Source organism: Calypte anna, chromosome 1 (genome assembly GCF_003957555.1).
Source record: "Calypte anna isolate BGI_N300 chromosome 1, bCalAnn1_v1.p, whole genome shotgun sequence".
Classification (NCBI taxonomy): Eukaryota; Metazoa; Chordata; class Aves; order Apodiformes; family Trochilidae; genus Calypte; species Calypte anna.
Window position 1 is genome coordinate 147,318,179 of NC_044244.1, and position 13,420 is coordinate 147,331,598.

Sequence of the window (13,420 nt, forward strand, 5' to 3'; positions counted from 1 at the left end):
CAGGCAGTCATCTTATCCACTTGCCTACGTATCTGGTCACTGCAGCGTGAAAAGTCTGCAATAAATTCTCAGTGCTCTCCAAACTGTTTCATATTCCAGTCAAGCCAGAACACGTGTGCTTCAAAGTACACAGAAAAACAGTTCCAGCAGAAAGGGATGAAGATTTGCTGTTAGAAATTCCAGTATCACACGGTGCCTGGTTCACAGAAACGTGGTTTTCCTTCCACCCACTTGCAATCCATCCTGTACATGCAACCCCCTGAGCATCAGTGGGGGCTCTTCCTGTTCTGTGCCTCAGAGACAGAGCAACACCAGCTCTTGCATCCAAGCTGGGGTGGTTTTGGAACAGAGTAGAATAGAATAGAATAGAATAGAAATAATAAAGGTTGGAAAAGATCAAGATCATCAAGTCCAACTGTCAGTCCTGCACCACAGTAAACGCAAAACCATCTCCCTAAACGCCATGTCTACCCATTTTTTAGATGCCCCTGGGGATGGCAATGCCACCAACACCCTGGGCAACCTGTTCCAATGCTTGGCCACTCTTTCAGTGAAGAAATTTTTTCCTACTATCCAATCTGAACCTCCCCTGGAGCAACTCAAACCTGTTTCTTCTGGTTCTGTCGCTAGTCACTACGAAGAAGAGGCCAATACCCACCTCACCTCCCTCTTCTCAGGTAGTTGTAGAAAGAGGCAAGGTCTCCCCTGAGCCTCTTCTCCAGGCTCAACAGCTCCAGCTCTCTCAGCCTCTCCTCGTAAGGCCTGTTCTGCAGACCCCTAACCAGCTTGGTTGCCCTTCTCTGCACCCTCTCCAGCTCCTCAATGTCCTTCCCATCCTGCAGTGCCCAAAACTGTAGGCAGTACTCCAAGGGCAGCCTCACCAAATCCATGCACAGAGGTAAGGTCACCTCCTTGGTCATACTGATCCAGGACAGAATGCCACTGCTGGGGTAATAAGCACAAAATCCAGTAAAGGCTGCACAGGTACAACTCTGGATGCAGTTTGGTTTTTACCTCCAATGTGAGAAGGTAAGAAAAACATGTTGTGTTAACCATCAGACAACCAAAGCCCAAATAAATAACAACTGGACTCAAAATCCAGATGTATCCAGATGGGCATTAACTGACCTCCCTATGCAGAAAGATGAGAAATCTGCAGCCCTAAATGTTTGCAAAATCAGTGACTGCAAATTAGCACAGAAAACCAGAAACAGTCTTTCTGCGGGTTTTATGGCAAAACAGGAATTATGTATAATGAGAAGACTGACTGGAGCACTGGTATATCCCAACAGAGCCAATGGAAACTGAAAATCTGTTTGTTAAAAGAGAATGATCAAGTTAGTTCCTGCAGAAAGAAGACATGAATACATATGTGTCATGATTTAACACTCTACTTACAAGAGACTTAGCTGAAAGCAAAATTACAAGACAGAAAATACCTTTATCCCGGCCCAAACCAGGACATTATGGAGTACATTCATGTCAGCCAGACAGAGCAGTAAAAAGTTGTCAGCAATTTCAAATAATTCTTCTTGCTTTCAAAAAAATCTTGACATTCCAATGGAGAGGAAAGCACAAGGCAGCAGGTAAATGGCAAAGGAAAAAATGCTACTGAAGGTGACTTAGCATAGAAGATGTATTCCAGTGACTCTCTAATAAAGCAACAGACCAAATAGTGGTAGTCCACTAAGAACAATACCTGTAGAGGACAGCTAACAAGACATTTATTTCCAATAAAAATACTTTACAAAGCCTTCTCAGAGAGTCAACAAGTTCCCTGCAGTGACTAAAAAAAAAAAAAAAAAAATAAAAAAAAAAATCAACAAAACCAAAATCAAAAAAAGTTTTACCAGGGAAGGCATTTCTTAACAGTTCAATATTAAAAGTGTTCTAGTTGTTCAGTATTTGAAAAGAGCTTGTGTTTCTCACTGGCATTTTTTGTTTTGAACTGTTCAAAACAACCCAATGAATTCCTGTTGTCCCTGCACAGGTACACTTTTGGGTGGAAACACAAGGATATTACTAAATTAATAGGACTATACAAGAACCCATCAGAAAAGTTTCCCCTGGAACTGGTTTACACAATGAATGGGTAAATAAAAAACATAAAATTAGCAGTATGTGTCAACCTCGTCTATTATCCATAGAATTAGGAGCTTATACAATAAGGCAGCCTCAGGCTTCTTGTTCCTTATGGCATGAATGACATGAAAACAAGAGCCTACCAAGAACCCATCATTACAGAAAACAGGGTATTTTTAGTGATACTGGCATGACTAAAATGTAACTGCTGATCAGTGCCAATTAGCTAGAATAATCCTGTTAGCATTAGCTCCACTGTTCATTTATAAATCTCTGCAAGGCTAATTGTATTTGAAGCTCTTTCTAACACTATCTCCTTTTTTATAGTGCAGAAAGCCTGGAAAACACTCATCAATTGAACAGCTGATTTAACAAACAATCCTTTTTTTAACCCTTTTGCAACCTCAATGCAAGTAATAGTTCTGCATATTAATTATACATTGACTAAGTTCACTATTATATTTCACAGTAAGCATTATTCTCTTTCCATAGCAAGAGCTGTAGCTCATCAGATACTAAGTAATACTGTTTTGTGTTGATGTACACCCTTCTAAGAAAAGGAATGAACAGAAAGAATCCTTTGTCACGGTTCCTTAAATCACAACACACATCCACCCATAAAAGTGGAAGTTACATTTGCTTTTCACTCTTTGCTATTTAATATCTATTGGAAGACCATTTTATGTTATGTTATAGAAGACCATTTGCGGACTTGCAAACAGCTGACAGTGCTGTTGAAAAACACTGGGTAGCCCTAGTCAGCTTTGGATGAACTTTTTGACTAAATCAAAATGGACAATAGAGAAAATGCACAGGAGGTTTCATTAAATAAATTTATTTGTTAAAATAATTTAACTCCAAATACAACTGCTGAGTTTGCATTGAGTTCTATGTACAATTCTTGTTTTATTCAGAACATCAAGGTTTAAACAACTGACATCGTTACAAAACAAACTGTTGCCCCAGTTGCCAGTTGTATTAGAGCTCAACAATTACCTGTGAAATACATTAATTCACCCCTGGGAAACTCCAAATCAACTCCTGATTTCAGAACCCACTGCAGTCTTACTTCAAACCCTGATCAAGAATTAACAGATGCACAACAATGCAGATAAAAGCCTCCTGCAGTTGTCAAACATTTGCTTTTGTTGCGGAGTTTCACAATTAAAGCCTAACCAGTGCTTTGACAGCTCACTGGTAAAAAAAATAAAATAAAATAAAATAAACAAACAAACATGCACAAAACCCCCCAACCAAATGGCTGACATCTTTAGGCAACATTCTATACAGGAAAGCAAATACCAGTAGTTTTCCCACAGAAAAGTAATGGCAACTGTAGCACTGGGGTTAGGGAGAGGCGAGAACCAGAATAGAAAATGTCACCAAAATTTTCTTGATGCTCTGAAAGGGCGGGCAGGGGGATGGACATGGCAGGGGTGAAAAACAAACAAACAAAACTGTAAAAAAGAAACAATGCAATTGTGTTCAAATAGTCTTGATTTGATTCTGGTTTGCTTGACTCCTTTTTGTGTGCATTTTTAAGGGAAGGAGGAAACAGTTGCTCTCACTATCATCGCTTAAAAGAATACAAGTTGCAACTTAAAAAAAAAAAAACAAAACTAAACTGGAGAGAAATGCTGTTGTTGTAGAAAAGTACAAAGCTCTACAAGAACAGCCAAAGGAAAAGTGGGTCTTTGGAACAAATAATAATATTTTAAGGCATGTCATAAGAAAGTTTCAAACACTAGAACTGGTATTCCTGTCAAGGTACAAATGAAACAGTGACCCAAGACCATCAGCTCCTGCAGGGTGGTCACGCACAGCTGCTGCGTGGCTCACTCACCTCCCTTCCTGCTACCCCTGTATTTTGAAAAAACCCTCTGTTGAGTGCAACTGTCATTGATTCAAGCTCCACTACCTTCACATTAGTGGATATACAAATAGTGCATAACTACTTCCTCAGAACTGTAAAATGAAACACTTATGCTTCCTCCCCCCTCTGCCACCCTGTGTGGTAGCTTACATACAGCCTATGTTTTTGAAAACGTAAGAGTGTAATTAAGAAACAAGACTGGGAGATATTTTCTTTAATATTTTCTCTTAAAATTTTAACGTGCGATTTCTCCTGCATTAAGAGACCATCTGCTTTACGTTATGAACTTCCTGTTAGGCCATTCAGATTGTACGCTTAATGCCATTTTTTGGGTTGATGAACAATCAGTGAGGTAAAATTTTATCATTGCTGTCAATAGCATTGCAGAACATGCACTTCCAACTCGGTTTCAAATTTGGGTTTGGTGTTGGTAATCTTATTTTTTTTTTTTTTTGGAGTACTTATGCAGTGGATCTCACACTGCCAAGCTCTTTTAGATAGGTCGCACTGCTTAACAAACCATTTCCCAGTGTAGATATGTTAAACCCTGAAATACCACTAATTCAACATCTTGCATCTTGCTGAAGCATGGTGGCTGACACACAGGGTGGCCGGGGTGGGGGGGGGGGAAGAGAACATTCATACCATCTAGTTTAGGCATATAAGTTTTGTGACTCAGAGGGTCAAAGTTAAAAGCCTAAGTTTGCTATATAGTCAATGGAAAGAGGTAGGTGCCTCTAGGAGGGTGATTCAGAGCACCCAAAACAGGCATTCAGATGCCAGGAATAAACAGTGTGCCTATCTCCCTAAGAGAACAAAGTACAGTAACAAAAGCTCTGCAAGGTAGGTGGGAAATGGGCTACATTTACGTTCTAGTAAGGCTTAATGTTTTGTGACACCTAATGCCCCTCAGTACACTGGCTGTGGCAAGGTCTTGAAGGGTTAAGGGCAGAGATGGCCAGTTCTCTTCCATTAAAATGATTTCCTTTAGTTAGCATCCACTGAGCTATATAATTCAAAATGTTATGGATGTTTATGAAGGAAAATCTGCAAGGTGTTTTCTACTCAAGTTTCTTTGTGGCAGATGAGAGCATTTTAGGAAGTTCTGCAGATGGAGGCAAAACTCTCTAACCTAACTCCAATTACAGCATTTCTAAGGGCCACGTACACACACACATACACACTCGACACACACACACACACAGACACACCCCAGCACCCCCCTTTTCACTCATTTAAACACAAGGAACTACACTGTTACTGCACAAGATTGAAAAACTAATAAACGCATGGTGTTATTTAGACCACAGGCTCGGTGACTCTGTATTTTGATGGCAAATTTTACCTATAAAAGCTCCAGCTCACAACAATCTCTCCAGCATTTAAAGTCTAAACATTGTGATTGAAAACTCTTCTATACTTTGATTGTAAGACTTCGGAATAGGTATTTCTGTGCCATTAGTCATGCAAATGATAAATACTTCACTGCTATGAAACTAGCAAGTCAGAGCTCAAGCATCCTTTCAAAATAAAATATTTGCTCCCACCATTTAACACTCCAGTAATCGGGGCAACCTTTGAGTAGTGTGTCAGGCAATTAAAGAGCCATTTCCACACTCACCTAAGGAACTACAACTGTAACTATTTCACCTCTGAACCAAATGATTTTACATGGTTATTCAATTTAGGATTTCAACATTAAAGCTATCAAATAGCAAACTTGATTTTCAAAGGTTAGTTAGGGATCACACCAGAGAATGTAGCCCTTAAAGGCAAGAAAAACTGTCATCTTTAACAAACTTAAAAATGCAGGATGTTCATACTGTCCCACGAGGTTTCTGCAGAAGGGAACATATGGATGCAACATGGCTTAATTTTCCTTACAAGATGGTACTAGTTAATCTATTAAAGTGTTCCTTGTTAGTAAGGCTCAGCAATTTTTTTTCATCACAGTTGCTTCCTCCTGGTTCAGTAAAGTGATACATAAAGATGCTTCCTGCTTTGTAAACAGAGGGTTTGTTTGGCTTTTTGCAGACCAAAACCTGAAGCGATCCTCCATTTTCTGAGCAGCAAAATGAAAAATTTAAAACATTCCAATGCCAGACTGTTTCTTCACCCATCATTTGTTTTCAGATCTCACCCCTCATTTCACACACTGATGCGAAGTTTTCTATTTCAAGATGTGGGATAAAGTGTAGAAATAATAGCATCGATTTTGAAAAAAATCCAAATATAGGTCTCTGGTAGCCTCTTCCTCTAACACTGTCAGAAGTTCTGGTGAAATCAACATATTTGACTCAACAAACTCGGCCACAAGTGATAGCGCACATCCTGAAGCATGGTAAATAGACACTGAAAGACTTGGCTCCCCTGTCATGCTTTTGCTAATTGTGTGTGGTCTTCAGAGACATTCTCTCCACTGCTTTTGTTTCCCATTTCCAGAAGTTTTCCAGCTTCTTCAAACACAGCTGCTGTTGCTGCGGGGCTGACATCTCCACACACGTAGGCCCGACTGGAACGACCCTGTAGATCAGCTGGCTAGGCCATAACATTGCAGGTGCTCAAAGGGAAAAACGGGTGAGATGTGGTCATTTAACCCAATTATATTCAGAGTCAGTGATTGACTTTCAATGCTCAGCTCTGAGTTCATGTTGCTACTTCACGACAGATGTATTTCAAGTGACCCACAAACCAGGAAGTGAAGTAGACAGTTTTACCACCTTACAAAATTTCTGCAAATAAAAGTCCAGGTTAGGTCATTTTTAATGCTATTGTATATTACACGCAGAACAGCAGGGATCATCTTTGTCTGGCTGTGCTGCATAGTTCATCTGTCTAACAATTTCTGCAAAGAGCTCATCCACCATTGTTTTACTTTTAGCAGAGGTCTCCATGAAGGGGCAGCCCCATTCTTCAGCTAAGGCTCTGCCTTCACTCGATGAGACTTCTCTCTCGCTTTCCAGGTCCACTTTATTACCAACCAGAATTACTGGCACCTTCTCATACCTACAGTTAAAAAAAAAAACCAAAAACAAAAACAAAGACAACAGCAATAATGATATTTTTTTTAAGCGGTGACATTCTAAATGTAAACATCTATTTGCAAACAGCACAGACCCAACACGAAAGAGACATTTGGATGATCTTCAAATTTTACACTGAAAAAGTGCTTTGCATATTTCAAATTCTAGCTATTTGTTGCATATCTCTTCTCTCTGAGTTCTAAAGAATGTTTCCTCCTCTGAATTTTCTTTCCTACCAGGAAATATGCCAAGAACACTCCCACACTACAAAAACTAGGAATATAACAACGTTTTCTATGTTGGCAATTTCATCAACATTACGTCCTCCTCATTAAACAGGTAGCATGTTGTATTTCCTGCTCGTGATAAGGATGCATCACTCTCCCTTTCAAAAGTACATTTCTCTTTGGTTAGTATATACCAAACTCAGACTGCCAGTAAAAGGGAGAAAGCAAAAGGGCCAGTAAATTTGTTTGAAATATCAGGAAATGTACTACACTATCAGTACTGGATAGACACAAAAGTATTACTATATAAAATAAGTGTATTAGCTGATACAGAATATATAAATCTCCCTTGCAGCATTCATGTAGTTATGGCAGTTGAACAAGCTGAAAAGAAAAAAAAAAGTTCCAGGCAATACTATCACAGTTCTGCTTCATAATCAACTTGGACAGCACAATATATCATATAAGCTGTGAAGGAATTTATTACTTCCCACCTCCTTGTGAGAAGAACCTTGCCAAATTTAAAAAAAAAATATTTTTTTTTTCAATTTTCACATGCATAAACCCTTCTTCAGACATGGAATCAAGTAAGTGTTGAGTCACGTTTTAAATTTACATATTTGCCATAGCAGAGAAGAAAACACTTGGCCTATTTCCAAAATACCCTTACAAGGGTATTCTCATGAAAGCAAGAAGGACTGAGAGAAAAAAAAATATTATAGCTTTTAGCACTTAAGCTAAGTGAAGATCTTAGAGAAACAAGATGGTTCTCTCTTCATTTAAACCTGATTTTCTTCTTCATGTTAGTTGAGTAGCACCGTTTTGAGCCAGATCCCTTGAGTAAGACTGAGCTGTGGACAGACAACAGTAAAAAGCCAACACCTGCAGCAGCTGAGAATGTCACTGTCCTTAAACCACCTAACACTGCTTTTTCATCCCTCCCACCTGCCCTCCCTGCCTCCCAGGCAGGGTAGCAGAGTGGAGCTGGTGCATGTGGCTCAGTTGGTGGATGGAAACATCCAGCAGCTTGGGCTCTGATGAAACTCTGGGGCTGTCGGGACTCAGCACTGAACCAGGGAGCCTGCGTGCTCCTGTCAGCTCCACTGCTGGAACAGGGGGCTCTCAGAGAGGATCTAAGTACAGTCATCTCTCAGATCACCACCGCAAATCTTCCACCAACACAGCAGCAACAAAAAATGGCCCAGCTGTGTCATCAGGTGCTGCTCAAGCTCTAAACTTCGTTATGTCTCTGCTAACTACGGGAATGTAACTCAATCCACAGTCAAGGGTTGAGGTCAATAATTGTAAAGAATTCCCCTCACTTTCACCATTTATCCTATCCTTGTTTGCCATCTGAAGGGACACAATCCGTGCCTTACTCTGTGAATATACAGTACTTAGCACAATGATACCTTTGGAACTCGTGCAAGAGCTAAGCTGCCATTAATTAAGTACCCAAATACACACAAGCATCTCGAAATCTGTCCATCTCGAAATCTGTCCCCCACACATTTAAATATATAGTGTAACCTTTAATTACATAAGATGGATGGCATTCAAAAGATAAGAGAGAAATTCAGTATTTTTTTTTATCTTTATTGTTCAGGTGCGTGTGTCCTGTTGTATTTGCTGTACAGCATTAAAAACCTTCCAATAAAAGTGGAATCAGGTACATCTTCACTGCATTTCTTGCTGTCTGTGAGCCCTAAGCATCCACCCTCCCCAGCTCCTCCAGGTATTCTGCATCTTCTCGATTTTACCAGTGGGAAAAATTGAGAAACTCAAAGCAGCCACTTGAGAAGCATTCAGTGATGAAGTAGATGAGCCAGAACTAAAAAAACAGGATCACCTCTCTTTTTATTCTGCAAGATCACTCCAATTTGTTGAGAAATATATGAGGAGAAAACCCCCAGTCTTTGTTGCAGATTTACAGCCAGTTCCACTGAAATATTCAAGTGCTTAAAAAAGCTTAGGAACCCTATAAAAGCTGGGCAACTAAATAACTGGGGATCTGTTTGCTATGAATACTCAGTACCTGGAAAATAGATTGGTAGAAATAGTGAAGTTTGTCCCTGTATAACACACAAAGAACTGACAAGATTATGGGATAGATACAAAATGTCTAATTGAATTTATTTGCACAGGACCATTCAGAACTATTAGGTGGAACAGATAGATGCACTTTTTCTGTACTGCTTTTTCCTGCTTTTGCCTCTTGCATTTTCCTGTTCACTACCTCCCGTCACTACTTAAAATGAGATGGGAATCCTACCATCAATAACCTTATTCAGTTTATAATCCAGATTCTTCCAATAACCACTTTACAACACTGAATTGTGCAAGAAAGTGTTTCTGAAAAATTCTCATTATGGCATCTTATCAAATACTTACAAGGAAAAAATAAAGTGGCTCTTGCAAAATACATCCTTGTATTACCTAAATTTTAAGTGGACATGTTTATGGAGAAAGTACTTTATACAGGTATTTTCTGTGACTATTCATATAAATTATATATAAAATATCTAAATATATATACTTATGCCTGTCTATAGTATATATAGAAACTGTCTATAATATATACACACATACATATATGGAATCACACTATTTATCTTTCTAAATAGAAAAGTCAGTATCTATTATCTAGAATAAAGGAGGCAGGAATACAGCAAAAAATGTGAGAGCAGTCCACAGATATTGAGTAGAAGGCTGACACCAGTATGGGCCTACAAGCTCCAGTTTGGTACCAGTCCTGCCAGACCAAAAGTCTGTGCACTGTATCCTTCAAATCACAAGATGATGATGGACTGACTGTGTTGGACAGTGCCATTACCTGAACTAAAAGCTATTTACAGAAACTATATGGTTCCACGTAGTAGTACCAGCTCCTCTTGTCTTTATTCAGACTTCCAAAGGGTCTCTACACTGTACTCCCCAGGTTTCAGGTTCTGATAACACACCATGGAAGCCCTACTTTTCTATTACATCAACTTCTACCACCTCTGAAGTTCAACCCTTTATCTCCCAATACTGACAGAATTTCCTGCTCACTTAGAATCCCAGACAAATTTATTTATGATGGGTATGGGGGAGATCCCTGGTTCAAGACTCTCTTTACTACGGCTGCTGGTCTTGCTGGAGGTGATTTCTGTCTGCCTGGAGGCCCCATTACTGAATCACAGAGCTTCAGACCACCACCACCACTGAGATGGTGTGCAACAGCACAGGCCCACAGTGAGAAAGGGGGAGTTCTCAGATGTTACAGAATTACATAATTCCAATGAAATCTGAAGGGGGGAAAATCATCTTTTCCCCACAGGCTTTTCACCATTCCAGAGACCCAGCAGGAAAATGGCTTCTTTACCGAGGCAAAAAGGAGCTGCCTTGCACTGCCCAAGCAGCAAGGCAGAGCCCTTCCATACAACCACAAAAAACTAATCCAGGAATTCATAAATTCTTCCAGAAGCTTCAAGTAGGATCTAATGTGCCATAGTCTAGCAACCGCAATGGTGGTTCAAGGGTTCGACTCGATGGTCCCTTCCAACCCAGCCAATTCTATGAGTCTATGATTCTATAATCTACTCACAAATAGTTCAGCAGGGCAAAAGAGGCTAGAACACAACCCCTCCCAATACCAGATCCCTGAAAAGCCAGGCTGCTGCTGCCATGAAAGGACCTGTGAGGGCTCATCCCTCTGTGGGACTTTCACAGTGCCTCCCATCTCCCCCTGCCTCTCCATGGAGCACTGGAGAAGTGGCACAGTTCTGCTTCCTCCTTGTTTCCAGAGCAGTAAAATCCAGTTTTTTTCATGTCTGCTGAAAAACTTTGAGCAGCACTGATCATTCCTAATAATAAGTGTGAGGGCAACCTGCAAATGAGAAATGCTGCCAGTTTTCTCTGTATCCATGCAGCACAGTGTGTATTCTAAGGCAAGCATCATAGCAGACCCTGTAAGAATTAGACTCAAATGCAGCACAGGAAGGCTTTTGACTTTTCAAGACCTTTTTGGGAACAAATCTTTGCAACACATGTTTGCAGAGCATGCTCAAGAATGAGATAGTTCACCTTGTTTAAATGATCTCACTTAGATTTTAATATTAAGATACTGAGCAGTGGCAACTCCTGAAGAGATAACACAACTGCAGTCCTTTATAGCCACCAGTGCAGCCACATGCAGCCATGAAAGCCACCAGTGCAGAGCCAAATATCATCATATCCAGCATTACACTACTTGCAAGATTCAATTGTTGAGCCATAAAAGACAACCAGAATGTATTTCCACATCCCAGATGTACTAACTATTCAGTGCTCAAAACCACCCTGTTATCCATCTTTAATGAGCTTCTGGGACCATCAAGCCACAGTAAATCCGTCAGTTTTCCTGAGGATGGACATCATAGCCATGGGGAATCAATAAATGCAAAGATTTTAAATGCTTTATGTGACCCAGCTACACACACACACCACTGACCACACAGCCTTACATGCCACACCATGATAAACAGTTTCCACATTTACCTCAATAGCACATGCATCATCCACATTTCTCTTTAGATTACTATATATACTTAGAATAACAGCTTAAAACATTTAGAAAGCCTCAAGATGAATGGTATGTAAATACTTCCAGAGATTTTTAACTCCCATTTTTTCTACCACCAACCTTATTCAGAAAGAGAAAAACATGGACAGAACCTGACATCACATCTGGACCTCTTTTACAAGGTACTTTTCAGATTTCTTTTTAGAGCTGTCATTGGATAAAGATGCAAACAAAGATGACATGAAAATATAAGAAAAGTAAAGAATAAAAAAGGCAAGAATTAAAAAAATTATGTTCCCCAAGGAGAATAAACCAATCTGATTCCCTTAAGATGTGCTACAGATTGCCCAGTACTCCTAAACTGGAGGTAAGAAGGGAAAACAAACTGGAAAAGTAAAGGAGAAGACATCAAAAAGGTCAAATGTGTTCCTGCTTTCTAATTTCACATCAGAAATGTTGCATCTTTTCTAGACCTTTGCCTGAGCTCCATATCAGAGCCAAATTTGTTCGACCAAAATACAGAAATTTTCTGTGTACAAAAATAACTCAAGAGGAAAAGTCACATGTATTCTTGAAGATTATTTCTTATAACTAACTTAAGGCCTGTTGAAGTTTATGGAAAGATGTACAATTTCTAGCTGTACATGTTAAATACTGGGACCACTGAAATGTGAAGATATATATCCATGGTAACTATTCCTAATCATCAAAAGTAAGTCTCCAGTACTAAACCACATCTGCTATCTTGTAAAGGCAGGGTGTCTTCCCCTCTTTCTTTTTTTTTTACTTATTTCTGGCATTTTTATAAAGTATTTCAAAAAAGAAAAGTAATTCAAGGGATAAAGATATTAGGGACAATGATGATACAAGTAGGATTGGAAGGTCAGTAAAAAGAATTGTTCTTTGTTTTAGACTTACAAAAAATTGTGGTAAGAATTCTGTGAAATACAAAGTAAAGAATTCCAGGCAATATGAGATAAAGTATAAAAAAAAACAGTTAAATCTGTTACTTTGTTTACAAATTCATACTTAATGTGTTTAACTAAACATTATTTTGTAATGTAACTTGCTAGCTCTGATTACCTGCAGTACAATCTGTCACAACTTGAACTATAAGTTTCCTCATCTAGAGAAGGAACATATTCCAAATATAAACATTGCGACCTCTTCTTAGCCCTTTCACACAATTTCTTGTATGTTTAATGCAGAATACTCAGTAAAAAAACTTACATCAGCTTCTGAGGATAAGAAAAGAGAGTCTTCCTTAGTCTGATTCTGAGCCTCTCAAACACAAGGAGGAGAGGAAGGAAGACAACAGAATTGTCAAGGGAAAAACAAATAATTGTAACTGTAAATTATTGTAGGAGCTTCTAATACTTCAACCAAAAGAGCAGGAAAAATACATATACACTCCTAAAGCAATTAATACCATGGTCTTGAGAAATTTAGACAGAAAGGACATTTCAATTTTTCCAAACCCTGATTCCTTCTAGTTTGATAGCTTTAAAAATTTTGACAGTGTGAGTTATATCAACAGCAGGGTCTCAGTCTGCAGAGCTGGATCTTTTTCCATGGAGCCCTGCAAATACACCAATGAAGATGTGCTTATAAATGCACAGAACATCTCAGGAGACAGAGAGATAAGTCTAAAAATAAGCAGGTTTCTGCAAAG

The 13,420-nt window shown here is 39.3% G+C and overlaps 1 protein-coding gene across 1 annotated transcript in view; it reads right to left on the minus strand.

The window, feature by feature from the left end:
* Positions 1-4,397: 4,397 nt before the first annotated feature.
* Positions 4,398-13,420, minus strand: part of RAP2A (RAP2A, member of RAS oncogene family) — a 29,940-nt gene continuing 20,917 nt past the window's right edge. Inside the window, exon 2 of the mRNA XM_030465465.1 lies at positions 4,398-6,961. Within this exon, the coding sequence (XP_030321325.1) occupies positions 6,724-6,961 (238 nt within the window). The 3' untranslated portion in view covers positions 4,398-6,723. The remainder of the gene's footprint in view (positions 6,962-13,420) is intronic.